Source organism: Kluyveromyces marxianus, chromosome 6, assembly GCF_001417885.1.
Source record: "Kluyveromyces marxianus DMKU3-1042 DNA, complete genome, chromosome 6".
NCBI classification, from domain to species: domain Eukaryota; kingdom Fungi; phylum Ascomycota; class Saccharomycetes; order Saccharomycetales; family Saccharomycetaceae; genus Kluyveromyces; species Kluyveromyces marxianus.
The window spans coordinates 499,738-520,529 of NC_036030.1; the positions used below are offsets into that span (position 1 = coordinate 499,738).

Below are 20,792 nucleotides of genomic sequence, written 5' to 3' on the forward strand. Positions count from 1 at the left end.
AAAATCATACAACCTTAAGTCATGTTGAAGCTGTTCCCAACATTGACTCTTCCCGCAAGATTCTCTGTTTTGCAGGTGAGCAACAAGAAGTCATTCCAGAAGCTTGATCAGAGACCGCTGGACGTTTTCCAATACTACTTACAGCTTCAAATCGATCAGTTAAATGTATATGGAGATGTAGGTGACCTGAAGCATAATATTTCTTTCGTTAAACGAATAAAAAATGAGTGGAAATCACTGTCATTAACTAAAAAGAGGGTATATCACACGTTGTTCTTCAAGTTCAGTGCAGTAGATTTCAATAAGCTTCGCAATGAGGAATTAGCCAGGTACCTTACGATTCCACGCCCCATCACAAGTAGTTACCTTTTATTCAGGAAAAGATTTAAGGTGAGGTTTTATCAAATGCTAGAGCCAAAGGAAAGATGCTCGCAAGGATCAGCATCATCTTTGGATCAGCGGTACCAACGGACTACATATTTGGCAAAAAATAAACCACTGGTAAGGATTCAACCGAGACAACCGTATCCTAACAATAGCACGGCATTTAACGCTCATTTTAGGTACCAGGAGATGTGTAAATCCTGCAAGGAAGAATGGAGGAAATCAGTAACCGAAGAAGAAAAACAATTGCTTCACGAGGAAGTGCAAAGACGTAAGAGGCTTTTCGACCTCCGGATGCAGGTGGAAAGAAAGGAGTTGAGGACACTCACGAAGTTGCTCGATGAATCCGTCTCTGAAGAGTCCTTCAAAACACTCTCACATTCGCTTTCTTACCACAATCTGGAAAGGAAAAAAGTTCTGGACAACGGCTTGCTGATACCTTTCCTCCACATGAGCCACAAGAAGGATTGAAATACACTACCTGATATCAAGCTTTATATTCGAAAAGAAAACCACATGACACATGTATACATGTAAATACACATACACTTATATACACCTATACGATGATGTATCATAACAAGATTAACTGCATATATTAACTATAAATATACATGTAGATATAACCAATTACGCGTCTGGATTCTGTTGGAACTGGTTTATTTGGATATTGAAGTTCAAACCCTTTGGGAACTGACCCAATGGCTTCTTCTTATTATCCGGAATATCTGTGTATGAGAATGATACAGAGAGTTCATCTTCTGGCACTCCCAAAGAAGTCAAAATACCAGAGATAACCCCCAATGGTACCTGCACATAAGGTGCCACCATCTTCAACAACTTTTCTTCATCATCATCAATAGAGAAGTTTTGAATAGGCTCGAACTCGTAGTCAAAGAGGTAAAAGACACCACGATGGTTCGTCTTTAGGTTATCTATCTGTTTCCCATATAGTAGCTTCCAGACCTCCTTGCAAATGAACCGTACCATGCCAAGTGTATCCATATGACTGAACGAAAGGTTTGGATTATTGCTGAATATGAGAAGCTCTGTAATTTTACTCCCAATCCCTTTCCCAATCTTGAATAGTCGTTCATAAACCCTTTCCCGTTGCTCATCATTCGCATTATATAGCTCTTGTATCAGTTTATGGGATGGAACATAATCCACTTTGTTTAGCGACACTTTGCTCACATCATCAGCTAGAGCTTCTGCCCGGTCCTCTTCCTCTTGAGAACTTGTACTAGAGCTATCATCCATGCTCCCCAAATTGTGCTCCACAGCCATGGACATAGGGATCATCTCATTCAAAAGCCATTGATAGGATAGCACATTGACTTTGGGCAAAGATTCTTGGAACAGTAAGAATTGCTCTATTATTCTCCGTCTCTCTATTTGTTCTGGAGACTCTGACGCATCATGGTGTGTATTAGCAGATGACATTACCGATTACCACTATTTTCCTTCTTAACGTGCTTTGCAACAAAATCTATAGATTTCAAAGCAATTCTTCCACACTCCAGGGTTCTGTAGGGCTTCAGATGTCTTCTTTTCTCATATTGGCTTTTTTCTTTGATATAATGATGATGAATCTTTATTAAATGTTTCAATAAAGGACTTTGATCTTAAAATCTGGTGAAAGTTTCCATATTAACATAGGAGAAACTATCAGGTTTTGGTTAAAAAGATAAAAAGAAGATGTTCATCAAAGGCCAAGGGCGCTACCCAAGATGAGTGAGAGTATATCAATTGGTAATGAAATTAAAGATGGTTACGAGGAGACGCAAAAGTGGGTGCAAAACAACATAAAGTGGCTTTCCACAGTCGGATCCTTTTATCGTGAGAGAGCGAAGTTGGAAAAGGAGTACAGCGAGAAACTCAGTCAATTAACGAAAGAGTACTTCTCTAAGAAGAGTGCTGAAACTGTTGCGCTGTCTGTAGGAAATACACCAGCAATCACTCCTGGATCTCTTGAGAGTGCTTCTCAAGTGACATGGAATGAGGTTTTAACGCAAAGTGAATTGATGGCTAAAGATCATGATAAATTCGCCAATGATATAACTATCTATATTTGCGAGCAATTGAGGACTTTGACTGTGCGCTGTGAGATGCTATTTTCGAAAGCTGAGCGTTTGAATCAGGAAGTTGTAGATCGTAAGGATACATGTTATAACAACTTGGAGAAAGCGAAGAAGAAATATTATGATGCATGCCAGGCTATGGAGACGATGAGATCCAAGAGTGCCAAATACAGCTCGGAAAAGGCGCAGAAGAAACTTTCAGAAAAGGAGCACGAAATGAACATCTGTAAGAACCAGTATTTGGTCAAAATTAACCAGGCGAATAGAGTGAAGGACAAATACTATTTCCAAGACGTTCCAGAGATTTTAGATATCTTACAGGACTTGAACGAATCTCGAGTTGCGATGATCAATCTAATCTGGAAAAAGGCCGGGGATCTGGAAAGAGACTTCCACAAGAGGGTTGAAACGAGACTCGATGCCGTTGACTCGGTGATTGTCAAGAATAAGCCACACTTGGATTCTTCCATGTTCATCAAGCACAATATCAAGAATTGGAACGAACCAAAGGATTTCCTTTACGAACCATCAAGCGTATGGCATGATGATGAGCACTTTGTAATCAAATCCCAAGCTGAGTTGCAAGACTTGAGATTGAGATTGGCAAAAGCTCAGCAACAGTTGGAAGAATCACACAGTCTTACCGAGTCGGAAAAGGTTGCCTTGGGTAAATTACACACGGCAAAGAGTGAGATGAAGAGCAAAGACTCATTTGATCCAATGAAGTTGCAGGACACTCTAAAGGAATACATAATTGCTGTGCAGAAATTCACCGCTTTAGAAAACAAGAAGCTTGAATCCGAAGTCGAAGTGGAGAGTATTCAGAATAACGTCCAAGATGAATCAGTCTTGGATATATCCGACGTCGACTTGTCGAAAACAGAAAAGAAAAATGGTCTCTTTGGTTTGTTCAAGAAATCCACCAGCAATAATATCGCTGCTGCCTCAGATGCCGCATCGATGGTATCTGAAGAGACCCATAAATCCAAAAATTCAAACCGATTCTCAGTGTTCAAAAGGAACGGACATGGTTCCACATCCCATGGCGGCGCTGGATCAGCATCTGTGGTAGATAACGATGACAATGTGTCTACCATTACCACACCCTCTTCCTCCCATAGCCACAGTGCGGGCTCCGGGAACGCAGTCAAGGGCAAAGTTTTATACACCTACGAAAAGGGCGATACAGATGAGGTGTCTGTCACTAGCGGTGCAATTGTGACAGTAGTGAACAAAGATGCTGGAAATGGATGGTCCCTCATTAGACTCGATTCAGGCGAACAGGGCCTAGTGCCTCAATCATACATAGAAGTACAATCGGGCTCTTCATCTAGACGAGCACCACCAAAGGCTCCTCAGCCAAGAAAAAGCTCACACAAGACCATGACAGCTGCATATGCCTACCAGTCGCAAGGTGCAGATGAGCTTTCTCTCTCTGTTGGTGATAAAGTCAAAGTATTAAAGGCAGACGAAGGAAATGGATGGACTTATGGAGAACTGAATGGCCAACGTGGACTTTTCCCAACCGCCTATTGTACGTGATGAGGCTTCAATGATAGGCACAAACATATAAGTATATATATATATATATATATATATATATATATATACATTTATATATATCCCTGTTCATGTATGATGATGATATAATAATGGTTGGTTGATTGATTGATATATTATACTATATACTCTCTATTGACGACATTTTTTAAGTGAAAGGAAAAGCCAGCAGTAGGACACTACCAACCCATGAGTAGTGATCACAACAGTGGATTCGAGATATGGACCATATATCAACTGCAAAGAAGCACTTAGGTTGGCCAATTCCCCACGACTCGTGCTTTCCATCATGACTATATACGTACACCACATACGTAATCTAGGAAATGTGGTCCCTTACAGGTTTAACCCTTTAAAAAAGCTGGAAAGACAAAATTAAGGTTCATATGGCATAATTCACTATAGGTTGTGGATGTGAAGTTTTGCTAATGGTGAATAAAACGTGAATCAGCCATATTCAGGATAGTAGTGAAAGAAATAACGCAAGGCAAAGCCTGGTATTTAGAGAGGTTCACTTTAGTTGTTTTTTTTCTGCATGGATAAGGCTTCAGAGTGCAATAATTCAGTAGTGACGAGTAATAGGTCCTTAAAGTCGTCTACAAAGTCCGGGAATATCGTGATGCAGGGTGAAACAGATGAAGCAGGAACTCGTGCAGTGACGGCTACGAGAGAGATTTCACCAGTGCCATTTCCAGGCAAGTACAGCAGCAATGATGAATCTAGAGAGAGCACTGAGAATGAACCGTTGTTAGCTAGAGGTGGTGGTAAGTCATCGCACCGTACTTTGGGCGTTGTGGCTCCGGAACCTGTGAACAACGTTAATGGGAGCAGAAATGATGATGTACATTACTCTGACGATGATTCCATGCTTCCTAGGGATCCCAGTGATCTCTTGTATAGCGTGAGGAGGGATTATAGAAGGTTCATTCACAAATCGAAGACGCTTCTAAACATTATGGTGTTTATCAACACCCTATGGTTAGTGACAACATTTATCAGTGATTTCTTCTTTAATATGAACTTCTTGCGTAATAGAATAACCAGTTTCCAGGACTTAACCCTCATTTTCGTGTCAATTATAGCCAATAGTTTAACGTTATGGTTTAACAAGGTGGGGCTGCACTCAAGCTTAGATAAGTACTTGAACGTTATTCTCTGTGGATTAACGTTATTCAACTTAGGAATAAACCTACTTGTAGGATATATTCGTCAAAGATTGGGGTTGCTTGGGATTTGCACCTTCTTGTGGGCAGCTGTCTCCTTTGGGGTGAGTGCGATAATGGACCAGTATCTTTGCGACTTCAATAAGAAATTCCATCCAAATAATTATGCAGATGCTGAAGCAGATAATGACGACCTGAATGATCCAGCGCATAAGAAGGAAACCAGTCGCCATACATTAACAGAATGGGTAAGTATTGGGTTCAGAACTACAGTTAAAGTGATTCTTCTGCTGTATTTCATCTTGTTCACATTGAACAATATTTTATTTACTCTTGACTGCTTTTTGACATCAAGGCAAGTCACACAGGCCAAAGTTTCCACAGAAGCTAATGCGGCTAGCTATGATGCCTTTCATTGGGCTGGTCCAGACCACAATTACCAGATCCATCTCAAGTGCTACGGAGATGTATTCGGTGAAGGAGATGATGACGAGAATAAGCAACCTATCGTTTTATTCGAACATGGTGGTGCTGACACTGCCTTTTTATCTGCGACCTGGATTCAAGAGTTGTATCATTTGAACAGAGTACAGAGATACTGTACGTATGAAAGGCCTGGCTACGGTCTATCCGATTCTCCACCAGCTCCAATCTCAATCTCGATGATGGCGGATGCTTTGAAACATGTGCTTTTAAAAGAGGCCAATATCAAGGGCCCATTTACCACTGTTGGATACGACCTAGGTGGTCTATTCACCCAGGTGTTCACTGCAAAAAATATTGATCTTGTGGATAGCATGCTATTGGTGGAATCATGGCATCCAGATTTATTATTAAAGAATTACATATCCAGACTATTACCAGGAGATGACAATGATGATCCAGAAGACCACGGAAGACTACCAGATGAAATTAATAGGCATAATGGATTTGTTATCTGGTGGAAGGGTATTCTATCGACATTTAACATAAAATTACAAACTTCATGGATGCTGGCGCATCACGGTTCGAAGGAAAGAATTTATGGCCGTGATATGATATATCAAGGGAAGTACTTGAGGATTAAATTCTTGGAAAGTGTGACAAGTTCTTTGTTGAGTTATAAAGATGTCCTTAACTCTCTGGATAATTTGAAAGAAGTTAAAATGAGTGTCATCAGTAGCAACGAATTGATCAAAAAGTCTCCACAATGGGGCAACTGGCAAAGAGAACTATCAAAAATTTCAACTAAGACTCAAGAGTGGAAGATTGTTGATGGTGGCCATCAAATTTACAAATATGGCTTAGGTAAACAACAAGCCCAAGACGTTCTCTTAAGATTAATCGATGAAAAAGACAGATATTGAGAATTAGAATATATACAAATTATTTTTTATATAGCTATAAATTAGAATATATTCATAAATACTGTACAAGAAAAGTAGTATTAGGATCCGTGTGAAAACTTCTTCTATGTGTGGTAAGCGCGACTTGTATATTCGACAAGACGGAAGGAAAAAAAAAAAAAAGGTAGAGGTGCATTTATTATAAGTGAAGAAGAGGAATGAAATATCTGAGTCGTTGTGTAAGAAGCAAAAAGGAACAAATAATATGGGAAAACATGGATATAATAAACAAGAAAATAATGATAATAATAATGATAATAATAATAATAAAAATAAAAATATTGAAATTAGTTCATCATTTGTATATCTTCTTCTTCTAGAAAATCTTCATCAAGTCCTGGAGTGGCTGATCTGACATGATTTCCATTTGGAATAGAGGCTTCACTATCATCGTTCCCTGAAGATATCCCTCCACTATGATCACAAGGTTCATTTGGAATATACACGTCATCATCGACAAACTCGTCATCGTCCTCACCTTCGCTATCCAAGTCTGCTTCTAAATCGCAAATTGCTCTACAGTTTGGGCAAACAAATTGAGGGTACGTACTTGAAACAAGACGACGAACACATTGATAATGCCAACTGTGGGAGCAAGGGGCGATGAATACGGCTTGGAACGGCTTAATTTTGGACAAGCAGATCGAACAATCTTCGAACTCTGTACCAGTAGCCATTTTCTGCAATTCTTTTAGTTTCTGAATCGCTTCTTTGTTGAAAGCGTTTGCCTTTTTTCTCCATGACTTATTGAGTTCTACCCTCATCTTCACGCATCTGTAAATCTCTTCAGCTCCACCACGGAAATTCAAACCGAGTTGTAAAATATCACCATCTTTTAGCAAGTAGTCCTTGGACATTGTTGAAGCTGGCGACAAGCGGTGGTGGTTTAGGAAGGTACCTGAGGAAGACTTCACGTCTTTAACGAACCAGTTTCCCCTATCGTCCACTTTGAAAACGCCGTGTGTTCTAGACACGACTTTGCTTTTGAAGACTGCTGGATGGAACGCTTCTGGGATAGTGGAAATAGCTTCTCTAACTTTCTCTGTGTACCTTCCGATGACCAACTGTGAACCTGGACCAGCAGTTCTTACTATTGGATCAAAGTAAAAGCCCGGGACGCCCGCCGTCGGATTATCTATAAACGCAGTTAGTCTCAATGTGAACAACCCGTTCTTATCCTTACGTAACCTCACTGTCTCATCCTCTACGGGCTCCGGCTTGGGCCAATCGTTTGGGAAGTCTAAGTGCAAAGCTGGTGCCGCTGCGGGCCGCACTGCTGGGTATATGAAATGGTGGACATTTTTCAAAAAATGTCCATTCTGCATGCCACTAGCCTGAATGGGCGGTGAAGTTAGCGGCATCTGGTCGAGCTGACTGTTAGAAGTGCTGCCATTTGTATCGATCTGGCCCAACACGAGGTTTATCGGCAAATGACTGGATGACAACTCTGTATTCTGGGGGCCCCCAGGCACTGAAGATGGCCCACCATGCGCTGGATGTTCTGAATAGTCCAGTGGCGTGGTTCCCAAAATGTTGTTACTGATATGCGTGTTGTTATTGTTAATATTGACATTATTATTAGTGTGTGTATTAGTATTATTAGTGTGTGTAGTATTAGTGTTACTGTTATTGTTATTATTATTATTATGATTATTCTCGTTGTTGACACCACCGCCAGCTGCTCCAGGCACTGTCATAGACGCATCAGAATTTATATCCCGCGCCTGCGAACGCTCCCGCCCAATGTCAATCGGCATGGCCCGCCCACTCACCTCCATCATCCCATTATCCGTCCCAGAACTCACTCCTCCGCTCCCAGACGCTCCTTGCCGAATCCCAAACGTACTCAAAATCGTCCCAAGACCAGACCCACGTCTCCACCCGGCACCATTAACATTATCATTAACGCCCGTACCTGCCATCTTCCTCCAATTCAATCCTCTAGCTACTCTTCTGTCGCTCTGCTGCTCTAACACAAAACAATTTCCAAAATCCTATCCAGAATCAAAACTAAAAACTCTCTCTATTTCTCACTTAAATTTCCCTCTAAGTCCCCAGTTCTTCAACCTGAACAATATTTTACCTATTTAGCACCGAATGATATCCCTAGATGCTCCACAAAAGGCTCCCTGTCCTTCTCTATCCCCATCACCTAATTTCTCTTTTATCAAACCACTCTATCCTTCAAGAGTACAAAAGTTGCAACAAGTCACTTTTTCAATTTATCACCAAATTTCGTTTTTTTCAGGATTTTCCAATGCTCCAGGACAAAAATTGAGAAAATCCCTGAATATTACTGTGCTATATGGAACTGCAAGGTGTAGCGTCCGCGCGTAGGGCTTTAAAACGGCGTTTTAGAGGCCACAGAGTAGATTAGATTAATCTTGGGACACATATACTGCGACTGAACTACGTAGATGCCGCCCGCGCGGAACGGCTATTGGCTGTTCAAGGCTTCTTTTTTTCTTTCTTTCTTAATTATTATCATTATTATTGTTTTACCCTTTTCCAATATGAAGCACGTGTTTTTGGGCGACAGCAATTATTCTTCGGTGTGTATTGCCAGCAGCATTGAAACAATGGTGTCAAAGGTCGGAAGTAGGGCCTGGGGGTTATGTGTTTTTTTTTAAATAGACTATACATCATATATGTCATGTGTTTAAATGTAGGGATGCTTGCTTCCTCATTTCAACTTGGACAAGTCGAATGGGGTGGAGTTTACAGTGACAATTTCCTCGTACAATAAGGTTGTCAAGAACTCGCTGAACTTCTCTCCTGTGATTTCAGGCTCGAAGTACTTGGCTGCCAGGTTGAACTTGTTCTTGTCGCCCAATGGGGACTTGGCAGCTAGCTCCTTGGCTTGCTCGTAGAGGATTTCCTTTGCCAATTCTGGGGTAATTGGTTTTCCAGTGTCCTTTAGGACGATCTTGTGCTTGACCCATTGGTGCAATTGACAACGGGAGACTTCTGCGGTGGCAGCGTCCTCCATCAAGTTGTTGATGGGGACGCAGCCGCTGCCTCTGAGCCAGGCTTCCATGTACTGCAAGCCGATGTCCAAGTTTTGTTTGATGCCAGCAGTGGTGATCTCGCCGTCCTTGATGTTGGTGTTCAATAGATCTGCAGCAGCGACGGTTGTTTCTGGGACTTTGTAGATCTGGTTTGGAGTGCCCATTTCTGCGAACACTTCGTTACAGATGGGCGCCAATGCCGGATGGGCGACCCAGGAACCGTCGTGGCCGTTGGTCAACTCTCTGATCTTGTCGTTGCGGACCTTGGTCATCGCAGCGGTGTTGGCCGCCTCGTCGTTTTTGATGGGGATTTGTGCGGCCATACCACCCATTGCATGCACTCCACGGCTGTGACAGGTTCTGATGAGCTTTTTCACGTACGCGTCCATGAACGGAGAGGTCATGGTGACCTGGTCTCTGTTGGGCAACACGTGCTCGGGCTTGTTTCTCAACCGCTTGATGGTGGAGAATATGTAGTCCCAACGGCCACAGTTCAACCCGGCCGAGTGCTGTCTGAGCTGCCAGATGATTTCCTCCATCTGGAACGCAGCGGGCAAAGTCTCAATCAAGACCGTAGCTCTGATGGTCCCGCGTGGGAGCGCAACGTAGTCCTGTGCGACCTGGAAAATGTCGTTCCACAATTTGGCCTCGAGATGGTGCTCCATCTTGGGCAAGTAGAAGTATGGACCCTTGCCGATTTCGATCAACTTGTGCGCGTTGTGGAAGAAATACAAACCAAAGTCGAGAATCGAGGCGCTGATTGGCTCGCCGTCAACCAAAATGTGGTTGTCGACCATGTGCCATCCTCTGGGTCTCACAATCAATGTGGGCAACTCGCCGATCTTGGCCCTTAGCTTGTACTCTTTTCTTGGCGTGACAAAGTCGATCTGGTCGCGAATGGCATCGTACAAGTTCACTTGTCCGTATATGACGTTTTCCCAGGTTGGCGATGCGGAATCCTCGAAATCGGTCATGTACGTCTTGACATCGGAGTTCAATGCGTTCACCAACATGTTTCTCAATGGGGGTCCCGTGATTTCTGTGGAACGGTCGATTAGACCTGGGGCCAACACGGGTCCTTGCCAGGTGGGGTCATTTCTGATCGATTCCGTCTCCTTCAAGAAACCGAACTCGTACTCGCCAGCATCGATCTTCTTTTGAACAATTTGTCTGTTCTCGAGCAATTGCAATCTGGTCTTGTTGAAGGTTCTGTGCAAAAGCACGACGAATTCCAAAGCATCTTTGGTCAAAATGTCAGCTACTGTAGTAGTGCTTGGGGTGAATTGGGGCGTGAAATCAACATCCACGAGCACCTCGACGTTTTCTAGTGTCTTCTTGACCATTGTGGGCTATTTTTTTGTATTGGTATTGGTATTGGTATTGGTATTGGTGTTGTAATTTTTAGTTTGTATTATTTGTACTAACTCTTGGTAAAATGACTTGCCTTAGACAACCCCTCTCTCTCCCTATATATACAATTGCACTGGTGACAAGACCTTTATTCCAAGATAACGTAAACGAAACGAATACCCAACTCTTCCAAGCTCCGAGAAACCATGCATTCAATTTTCTAATCGGTCCAAATCATAAAAGAGATGATGATGATTCGATGATCATCTGCCAGTGCCCTATGGACGAAAACCAAACTCAAACTCAAGCCCAAGAGCCTGGCTCTTACAGCGCACAAACTGGCGCAGATTTGCGATCAAAGCACTCGGTGTGCGAACGTTGCTGAGGGGCCCTTTGACAGCACTTGACAGCACTTGTAGTTCGGGGTTCTCCGTTCGAATGGAGTTTTCCGCTGGATGCGGACGGCTATCTCCATTGGCGCGAGAAAGAAGTCGCAGTGGGCGCGCAGTGCGGACAAATAGAGAAAAAATGGCCATAGAAAGGACTATGCCCGGAAAGGGAAACTATACCAGAAAAGGGGTGTGTGGATGTCCAGGAATAAGGGGAAGAAGAAGAAGAAGAAAAAAAAAAAAAAAAAAAAAAAACTAACACTACCACGGAACCGAGTCACGTGAACAGTGAGGGAGAAGGAGAAGGAGAAGGAGACGGGGTGTACCAGATTAATCGTTACCCGCACTACCCAATCACGTGCAACCATTTCTTAAAAACAGTACAAGAAAGAAAGAAAAACTTCCCCCGCCAACCCCCCGAAAAAAGAAAAAATTAATCCCAAACACGGTCGTCTGGACCCTGACGTCACAAACAATTGCAGACTCTATTACCCTACCCGGTTTTCAACGCGGATTACCTAACATCCGTCCTCTTGTTGAACACGATCCCAGGACTTACCCTGTCTGCCACACACGTCGTTTGAATACGCCAAGCCCAAGACAAAGTCTAATCGGTGCTTCTCCTGCAGGTCCTGCTTGAGGGATAAAAAGAACGCGCAGGACAGCTCAACAAGCAGCTGCCGGCCCTCCCAATGATCTCCATTCTTTTCTCCACTGGTTCCTTAAGTCTTTTCCGGAATGCCCCATTGGCTCACCACTGCTCCTCCTCCTCCCCCTTCAATTCATTCACAATTCTCCTGACTCTGGCTGCATACCGATACGATAACACTTCAAATGGCAAAAAAAAAAAAAAAAATAAATAAATAAAAAAAATAAATACATATTTTGTAATTGCAAAACAGAAAACTACCCGCGCTACATACTAAGTGACGAATAATCCGGATTCATAGTTACAAACCAGATATTGACACCAACTGAAACTCAAGTCTTGGCTTTTCTAACTCAACAGCTACCGCTCGGCCCTAACTGGGATGCAATGGGCTAGGGGTAACCCAGGGTTGGGTTGGCTTGCCCTAGATTGCTCTCGAGGACCGCTTGCCGGCTCGTACGGTATTCGCGGTTCAACTCTTGCTGCTGGCGGCTTGCTCAGCCTCAGCCTCAGTTTTCTTTGGCCTTTGGCCTTTGGCCTTTGGCCTGTTGCCACCGCCCATGTTCTCCTCTTTTTCCTCTTCCCAGAAAGCGCCGCGACCCATCAAAACTAAGGGATACCATACCAGTCAGGAGAGAGGGCTGCAGAGGCTTAGTTAGAACATCGCTCTCAGGGTCAAAACATGCGCCTTTCTTTTTCCCACCACCCAGCCCTTTTCGTACTTTTTTGCGTTGCGCTACTGGGTGTCTGTCTGCACTGGTGGGTTGAAAAGAGGTAGGTAGATTGCGGCACAGATTCAGACACCGCCTTTCAGCCGTGCTTCTCGACGAACTCTCTTGTTTTTCTTCTCTCTCACAAGCCTCGTGCGTAGCTGAGGAAACGCCTCAAAAGAAACCGTTCTTGGCCTACGTATCGCTCTACGCATTGTTTCTCCTACTCCCCCTCCTGGCCTTTTCTTTGCCGCGAGCATATCTAGCCGCTCACGGGCGCGTCTGGGCCGGTTGGTCAGTTTACAGAAAAAATTCCTTTTCTGGCACTTGGCCCTTGTTTTCAGTTTTTGATTTTCCTGCTTCCAACGGCTCCAGATGTGAAAGACACAACGAGAAAAAAGAAAACACTTTACTTTTTACTCCATGGCCGTACGCATTTTTAGCGGAAATATGAACCACTCTGTGGCAGTTTCCTAGTGGAAAGAAAGAAGAAAAAAAAAAAAAAAAAAAAAAAAAAAAAAAAAAAAAAAAAAAAAAAGCAGGCAGTTCAATGAGCGACGAGAGTGGGTTTCAATATTGTTTGTTCAGCTAAGCCTTACTTGTGCAGCACAATAATGCATTCGGGGAGCGGAGGCTGAGCCTTCAAGGCTTGTAATGGGAAAGGGTTCTTTTTACGTGTTTTCAAAGTGGATTTTGTCAGAAGGTTCGGTCGCAACCATTTCGGTTATACCCACACACATTTTTTTGTATATAATATCCAGAATGATTTGTGATCTGAACGGGTATTATTCTATGGTTCGTATTTAATGTTATAGAGGTGTTTTTTCTATACTTTCCTTTAGATTTCAAAATTCACTATAGAAACCATACAACTGCTTCGGTTTCTGTATATCTTTAACAAACCTAACTAAGTCACCAGCTTGCTTGCTTCTTTGCATTTAGCGTTTGTTTGAAATTGTTATCCAGGACTCCATTCCCCGAACTATAGCAGAGATAGAGAAAAAGCTTATAGTTGCTGTTCCTTTACTCATACCGATTGATATACTGCATAGAAACAAAGTTATAAAAATCATTATTAATAAGCGATGACTGTTAGTGCTACAAAACTCTATGGGTACTATCCAAACAAAGCTATGTCGTTAGTCCCAGGCTCCACTACCAGTGGCTGGGACTTCTTCAACTACACGCCGACCAAGGGCGGTGCCATTGCCGTTGCAGCCGTGTTTGGTGTGTTTTTGTTCGTACTTCTATACCAAGTCATCTACTACTGTCATCAAGCTAAGAGAATCTCTAGCCTACGTCTAAACCACATCGCGTACAAATACATCCCATTGTTGGTCGGTGCCGTCTTTGAAATTATTGGTTATGCGGGCAGAGCCAGTGCTGCAGATGATGTTTTCTCGATCGGTCCATACATTATCCAAGCCATTTTCATTTTGGTCGCTCCTGCCCTATCTGTTTTATTTATTTTTGATTTAATAATTTTAATAATAAATGAACCTTTACTATCAATAAATCCTGATAATCAAGGATTATCTCATAAATTAAAATTAACAATAGGTTTAATTGGTAAATTAAATTCTTTATCATATTCTATATCTAATAATTGTTTATATTTAGATAAACCTAATAATTTACCATTAATTAATTCAAATACTCTTTTTCTTGCATTTTTATTATCAAAAATTAATTTAATATTAATATTTCTATTTATATTAGCCGCGACTTTTTCACACTGTGAAAAAGTCGCGGCATTTGTATTAATATTAGTATTAGTATTAGTATTTGAATATTTTATAACTCTACCATCTGCCGCTACAATTTACATGGTTTTCCACGCCATGTTGTGGCAACTAAAGTGTGAACGTATCTCTTTCATCCCACCTAGATATGCCACCACCACCTTTGTGTGTGGTGATGTGTTAAGTTTCATCTTGCAAGGTGCCGGTGGTGGTCTTTCTTCCGGTGACAACACTAGAGATTTGGGTAACGATGTCATTCTAGGAGGTCTTGCAGTGCAATTGGTCTTCTTCGGCTTTTTCATCATCACTGAAGTCAAGTTTTTGCTGATGGTCAGCAAGAGAAGTCCAATGGTCTCCAGAATATCTAACCACTGGAAGGTTCTCAACTGGACGCTTTTGTTAGTCAGTCTTTTGATTCTTGGTAGATCTATCGTCAGATTCGTTGAATTTGCCGAAGGTACCGATGGTGTCATTATCTCCCACGAATGGTACCTATACGTTTTCGATGCTCTATTCATGCTTGTTTGTTACTTGTTGTTCATAGTCATGTTCAAGTACGGTAACATCTTCCAAGTCTTCGTCGAATGTGGCAAGGCCGACTCAGAACCAATCTTGTACGGTGACACCGAATCGTACAACAACCAGAAGGAAATGGGTTTCGCATAATCATTTTATTTTTTCCACTCCCCTTCAACCCTCCTCTGGTACTCTCTCTCTCTACCTTTTTTAATACTCAAGCATATCAGAGTGTATCGTTACATATTCCCTGTTGTAATAGTGCCTTTTTGCAAATGGATAGATTTTCATCTCTTACCGTACTTATCCAGCTACACACATACACACCTTCCCTCTCCTTTAGGCTAGATTATATTATAGACCCTAAGTAAAAACAAGAAGTAATTCATTTCCATTGAATAAGAACAGAGTCCACTCCCCTTGACACCTTTTCTTCCCCCACCCCATTCACCCCCGTAGATGCTCACTCTTCTCTTCTCTGAGAGCCATCAGATCCCAAATCCAATCCAAACCTAACCGAAAAAAAAAAAAAAAAAATTACTCTCTCTCACACACACACAACAAAACATAAAATTCAAATAAAATAAAAACAAAATTGAAATTGAATTTATACTTGATATTGCTAAAGAATTTAGAGAATCTTCGAAGGGCTCACAGCACATACGACATCAGATTAGGAATTAGTGACAAGAAACGCTCTACTTGTTGCATTATAGACATAAATAACGCGCACAAGTTCCCGAGAATTCCAATTTTGTTTTTCTCTTCCCATATTATTAAATCATATTGTTTTACTATTGAAGGCCAATCCTATACTTTGCTTGCTTCATTCCATTCCAGTCAGGAAATTGATAACAAAACACATATAACACACTATGTCATTGCCATTGTATCGTCCGCTCGAGACTGTGTCTTTAGACAATGCAATCGAAGATCTAGTGGTGAGGTTCATACTAAATGTGCCTCCAGAAGATTTGGCCACTGTTGAAAGAGTCCTATTCCATTTCGAAGAAGCATCATGGTTCTATACTGACTTTGTTAAATTGATGAACCCATATTTGCCCAATTTGAGTATCCGCAGTTTCTCAAAAACGGTTAAAGACATCTGTCCTTTAATCTGGAATTGGGACATAACTCCTGAAAATGCGCTTGTGAAATTCTCCATGTACAAAAGAAGTATTCCTGTTAGGGGAGCTGCTATGTTTAATGAGAATTTGTCCAAGATATTGTTGTTGCGGGGGGCGAACTCGAAACATTGGTCGTTTCCCAGAGGTAAAATCGGGAAAGACGAGGACGATGTCTCTTGCTGCATAAGAGAAGTCAAAGAAGAAACAGGTTTCGATCTAACCGGATATATTGATGCAGACCAATACGTTGAAAGAAATATGAACGGCAAGAATTTTAAAATATTCTTGGTCAAAGGAGTTCCAGAGGACTTCGAGTTCAAGCCAGAGCATAAGAACGAAATCCAAGCCATTGAGTGGAAAGATTTCAAAAAGTTAAGCAAAGCCATTTTCAAGAATGAGGGAAGCGCTAAGGTCTTCTTGGTGAATTCCATGATTAGACCGCTATCCTTATATGTGAAAAATGAAAAGAGGGCTAAGGACGAAGATAAGTTGAAGCAATACGCAGAGGAGCACTTGAAAGCTATTCTTGGTCTTAACAAAAAAGAGAACAAGATTGTCCTTGATGCTGGTCGTGAGTTAATGGAAATGCTTCAGAGTTCCGCCAAAAATGCTCAACACACTTCAGTGGGTGAACAACAACCTGCAACTGAATCCCGTACCGTCGACGTCAACCAGGCACGTAACTTATTCCCTCTTATCTCTGTCCAATCTCTCTCAACTCTAGGTACCACTGAAGACTTTTCTCACTCAAGCTCTGAGTTAAATGGCCACTTGAAAAGTTCTCCAAATAATGTAAACGTATCAAATAACACTTCTACACAAGCCCAACCCGGTGACCTTCAGGCTTCTAGTAAGGAATTGTTGGCGTTTTTGCACAAAGCTTCTACTGTCGAAGAGATTGAACACAATGATAAAGAAACAGACACTATTTCATCGTTCCCAACTGCCAATATTAATTCAAAAGATGAAAATTACGAAGAATTCGAAAGTTCTTCAGACGAAAGCGAATACGAAGATTCTCAAGAAGTTATAGATAATGCAAACATCGAATTTGATGCTAAAAGAAATGACGAAAACTTACTTAACGTCAACAAAGTTCAAACTGAAACACCACAACAGGAAATCGTAAAGCCAACCGCTACTACCATTGCCTCAAGTGGAAAACCCAAAATGACTATATTGAAACGCCTTGACTCTCAATCAAAGCCAAATGGCCAAGAGTCACAATTTGTTACTGCTCAAAAACCAAAAATCAGATTGTTGAAGCGTGGTGATAAGCTAGAAGATTTATCATCAGGTGGCCTGTCGCCTAAATCACAATCAGTTGATAGAAATTCAAGTTCACCAGCTCCAGTATCGTTAGACACTGCACCCAAAACTGAACCTGAGTATCAATCAGACAACTTCAACCAGGACTCGGCTGCTAGAAGTTTATTGTCTATTCTCAAAAAACCATCTGCAAAAGAAAAGGAAGATGTTACTTCTTCATCACCAAGATTTAATAACATTACAGAAAATAATGAAGAACATAAGGTTGCCAGTTCAACTGCTTCTCCAGTTATTCAAAGCGAAAATGGTACTACAAAAAACATCATCCATTCTCTATCTGAAAGCCAACAGGGATCGGTATCTTCGCCAAATAACGGATCATCGGAACTTCTTGATTTACTAAAGAAGCCACAACTAACTGAAAACTTTGCACACAGTCCTGTTTCAGAGAGCTCTGAAACTAACACCAAACCTTCATCTGAATTGTTGAGTCTTTTGAAAAAACCAAAGTCAACAACTGCAACAGCGTCACCTACCGTAAATGAGAGTGTACCTGCTCAAACGCCATACCAAATGAATCAAATGAATCAAATGAACCCAATGAACCAAGGTTATCAAACTCAACCCCAAATATCTCACCAAGCACCTCAAATGCAACAAATGATGCCCCCTCAAAACTATATGCCACAGAATATGCCATTTGTTCCTCAAATGTTCCCAGGACAGCAACAGTACGTATTCCAGCAACCTATGAATGGGTATCCTATACAAAATCAACCACCAATGAACCCTGGTCAGAATATGAACGGACAGACATTTAATCAATCTCAAGAATTATTAAACATGTTACAAAAGCCAAATCAAAATGTAAATTCAAATCCAGCTTCACCATTACCAATGCAACAGGAGCCACAGAGTGCATCATCTGAATTATTGAGCCTATTGAGGAGATAATACATGCATTATTTGTGCTGTATAAAGATAGTGCTCTTTTTCTTTTGAAGATAATTAATAACTCCAATTTGCCTTGCGAGTATATAAATACTTTAAGTAGTTGTTAAATGATAAATATAATTTTGCTCGTGACTAACACTGAAGCAAGCCATTTAATTCTATAATTCGTACTCTTGAAGAATGTTAGACAATTCCGTTTCGTCCCTTTTAATCCACTCTAATTTTCTATTCTTCATACCTGTCAAGGTTGCAATACAGCCATAGCATATATTTGATTTGTTAGGAAATTCACTTTCTAGCTCTTGAAGCGATAGTTGCGAATCAGAATTATTAGCCTTCCTCCAAGCTTCATAATTTGCTTGTTCTTCTTCATCTTGAATTTCGTATGCTTTGTTTACTGTGATGCCATCTAACCAGGTAACTGGGTTCTTATAAATAATCGCGTTGCAAACGTCACAACGTTTGCTCTCATTGGTATGTTCCATCTCCATATTTGGGTAAGCAAGTTTAGCACCAGTACGGACCACGGTGGAAATCACATTGGAATAATCGCCTTCAATGTTATCAAAGTACTGACGTGCAAGTTCATTCATTGTCATACTCTTTATGAGTTTAACATTTTTAGTGGACTTGTCTACGAATTTATCCAGGAATAGCGTATCTTGTACTGTGTACTGATAGCAGAAAGAGGATAGAGATTTGATATGGCAGTATGCGTCCAGCTCGGATAATAGTACGTCGCGAGCAGGATGTAGGTTTCTAAACCCTTCATTATACTCTTCATCCAATGATGAATTATCCAAGTAATGTGGAATCTCCGCACCGCGACCTTTCACGGTCAACGAAATTATTTCATCAGCCAACTTGGTCATCGAATGCCCCCAAACAATAGCTTTGAACCCATGTTGCAATGCAAATTTCTTGATTAAATGCGTATCTATAACGTTCAACAAATCTTCTCTCGAAGTCTTATTTGGAGCGTTCAAGATAATATCTTCAACACTCAGCTCTTGTTTCCTATCAGTTGGAATATCCTTCACGTAAGTCTGGTAGGTGTCGATGAAAAGCTTGAACTCCTGCAATTCTGAAGACCCATTGAAGAACTCTTTTCTCTCTACGACATGAAATTTGATTTTATCCAAGTTATCGTGGTATTTGTCTTTCAATCCCTTGATCTTTTCACACACGTCATCACGCTCTGATCCGTGACAGAGCGTAAGCACCTCAACTTGAAACCCTGTTTTACCACGGTGACTTTTCTTCTGTTCACATAACGTATCATTTAACACATCCAACACGGACAAAGAAGACGATCCTAAAGACAACGCTACTAGCACATTCGACTTTGAGTTTTGCAAGTCAGCCTCTCCCTGGTTCCGTTTTTTATCAGCATATGCCATCTTGAATATATCCTGGTAGTAGTCATCAGACATCAGCTGCTTGCGCTGCTTGAGTGAAACGAACTTTATAAAACAATCATTGCAGAAATGTTCCTTTCTAGAGACTAAAACCGCTTCTGAAGCGGTGCAACGCTTACAAGGTGTCATGTATATGCTTGCAAATAGCACTTATTACCTTTCCCGTATAAGTGACGTTGGAGAGCCGTCAGGAATGGGGTCCTCTGATATACACTAGTGCGATGAGATGAGATGAACCATGCTTTTTTTTTTTTTTCTTTCTTCGTTATTTCATTTTTCAAGCCTGCTAGCTCATCGCTCTAAAGCCATATCTGAAAAATTTTGGAAATTCTATACTAGAAACAAGCCCGACTCAGCAAAACACACCAAAAACGGACCCCTACAGTGCGTCAAACACCAAGAATTCCCCATAAAAAGACATGGCTGACAAATCTCCCGAATCGAATAAATCTCCAGATGCAAAAACAACAGCGAATTCCACTGCTGAACAGCAGCTTCAACGCGACAAGAGAAACTTACCTGAAAACGTAGATCCAAGTCTCCAGACAAACAAGAACCAAGTCGACTTCGCCCCAGAAAAGGCCGACGTTAACTCCTTTAAATTCTACCCAGACGACCCTGAGTCCACGCTAAACCGCTTCAGATTCTCAGCAAAGGGCGCCTCAGAGTACTACGATCCATGCCAAGAATCCTCCAAAATGTCTTTCAAATGCCTCGAACTGAACAATTACGATAGAGACCTGTGCCGTGACTACTTCGACGCATACAGAGAGTGCAAAAAACAGTGGCTAAAGGCCAGAAGACAAAATAGAGAATTCTGGGAGTAAGTGCCAGTAGAATGCTCCCCGTGCCTGGCCACACCCTACTTTTCACTTTTCACTTTTCACTTTCCTGTACATAGATTGGTATAATACCGTCATATATCGCAATATATATTGTGACATATAGAACTTTTCTGGGGGCAAACTGTCTCCCGGAAACAGGTTTTTGGGGCCCCAGCCCCCCAAAAACACAAAACTTTTCGGGCCCGAAAGTTCCCCCCAAAAAATGATTTTTCGGACCAATGCTCCCCCAAAAACCGTTTCTG

At 41.6% G+C, this 20,792-nt stretch overlaps 10 protein-coding genes across 10 annotated transcripts; 6 read left to right on the top strand and 4 right to left on the bottom strand.

Annotated features, from left to right (window-relative positions):
* Window positions 1-21: 21 nt before the first annotated feature.
* CIM1 (mitochondrial HMG-box protein CIM1) lies at window positions 22-855 on the top strand (the record flags this gene model as incomplete). The annotated part of the gene is made up of 1 exon (XM_022820896.1): window positions 22-855. The coding sequence occupies one exon, from the start codon at window positions 22-24 to the stop codon at window positions 853-855; it is 834 nt and encodes a 277-aa protein (XP_022677313.1).
* A 159-nt stretch (window positions 856-1,014) lies between these two features.
* TRS33 (Trs33p) lies at window positions 1,015-1,827 on the bottom strand (the record flags this gene model as incomplete). The annotated part of the gene is made up of 1 exon (XM_022820897.1): window positions 1,015-1,827. One exon carries the CDS (start codon window positions 1,825-1,827, stop codon window positions 1,015-1,017), a length of 813 nt encoding a protein of 270 aa, XP_022677314.1.
* Window positions 1,828-2,114: 287 nt separating this feature from the next.
* BZZ1 (Bzz1p) lies at window positions 2,115-4,007 on the top strand (the record flags this gene model as incomplete). Its single annotated transcript, XM_022820898.1, has 1 exon — window positions 2,115-4,007. The coding sequence occupies one exon, from the start codon at window positions 2,115-2,117 to the stop codon at window positions 4,005-4,007; it is 1,893 nt and encodes a 630-aa protein (XP_022677315.1).
* A 553-nt stretch (window positions 4,008-4,560) lies between these two features.
* Window positions 4,561-6,534, top strand: KLMA_60241 (uncharacterized protein; the record flags this gene model as incomplete). Its single annotated transcript, XM_022820899.1, has 1 exon — window positions 4,561-6,534. One exon carries the CDS (start codon window positions 4,561-4,563, stop codon window positions 6,532-6,534), a length of 1,974 nt encoding a protein of 657 aa, XP_022677316.1.
* Window positions 6,535-6,860: 326 nt separating this feature from the next.
* On the bottom strand, window positions 6,861-8,495 carry DMA2 (ubiquitin-conjugating protein DMA2; the record flags this gene model as incomplete). The annotated part of the gene is made up of 1 exon (XM_022820900.1): window positions 6,861-8,495. The coding sequence occupies one exon, from the start codon at window positions 8,493-8,495 to the stop codon at window positions 6,861-6,863; it is 1,635 nt and encodes a 544-aa protein (XP_022677317.1).
* Window positions 8,496-9,256: 761 nt separating this feature from the next.
* On the bottom strand, window positions 9,257-10,924 carry MLS1 (malate synthase MLS1; the record flags this gene model as incomplete). The annotated part of the gene is made up of 1 exon (XM_022820901.1): window positions 9,257-10,924. One exon carries the CDS (start codon window positions 10,922-10,924, stop codon window positions 9,257-9,259), a length of 1,668 nt encoding a protein of 555 aa, XP_022677318.1.
* Window positions 10,925-13,764: 2,840 nt separating this feature from the next.
* On the top strand, window positions 13,765-15,087 carry RTM1 (RTA1 domain-containing protein; the record flags this gene model as incomplete). Its single annotated transcript, XM_022820902.1, has 1 exon — window positions 13,765-15,087. The coding sequence occupies one exon, from the start codon at window positions 13,765-13,767 to the stop codon at window positions 15,085-15,087; it is 1,323 nt and encodes a 440-aa protein (XP_022677319.1).
* Window positions 15,088-15,812: 725 nt separating this feature from the next.
* On the top strand, window positions 15,813-18,287 carry DCP2 (decapping enzyme complex catalytic subunit; the record flags this gene model as incomplete). The annotated part of the gene is made up of 1 exon (XM_022820903.1): window positions 15,813-18,287. The coding sequence occupies one exon, from the start codon at window positions 15,813-15,815 to the stop codon at window positions 18,285-18,287; it is 2,475 nt and encodes an 824-aa protein (XP_022677320.1).
* A 158-nt stretch (window positions 18,288-18,445) lies between these two features.
* NCS2 (Ncs2p) lies at window positions 18,446-19,834 on the bottom strand (the record flags this gene model as incomplete). Its single annotated transcript, XM_022820904.1, has 1 exon — window positions 18,446-19,834. One exon carries the CDS (start codon window positions 19,832-19,834, stop codon window positions 18,446-18,448), a length of 1,389 nt encoding a protein of 462 aa, XP_022677321.1.
* Window positions 19,835-20,124: 290 nt separating this feature from the next.
* COX23 (Cox23p) lies at window positions 20,125-20,532 on the top strand (the record flags this gene model as incomplete). The annotated part of the gene is made up of 1 exon (XM_022820905.1): window positions 20,125-20,532. One exon carries the CDS (start codon window positions 20,125-20,127, stop codon window positions 20,530-20,532), a length of 408 nt encoding a protein of 135 aa, XP_022677322.1.
* Window positions 20,533-20,792: the final 260 nt, after the last annotated feature.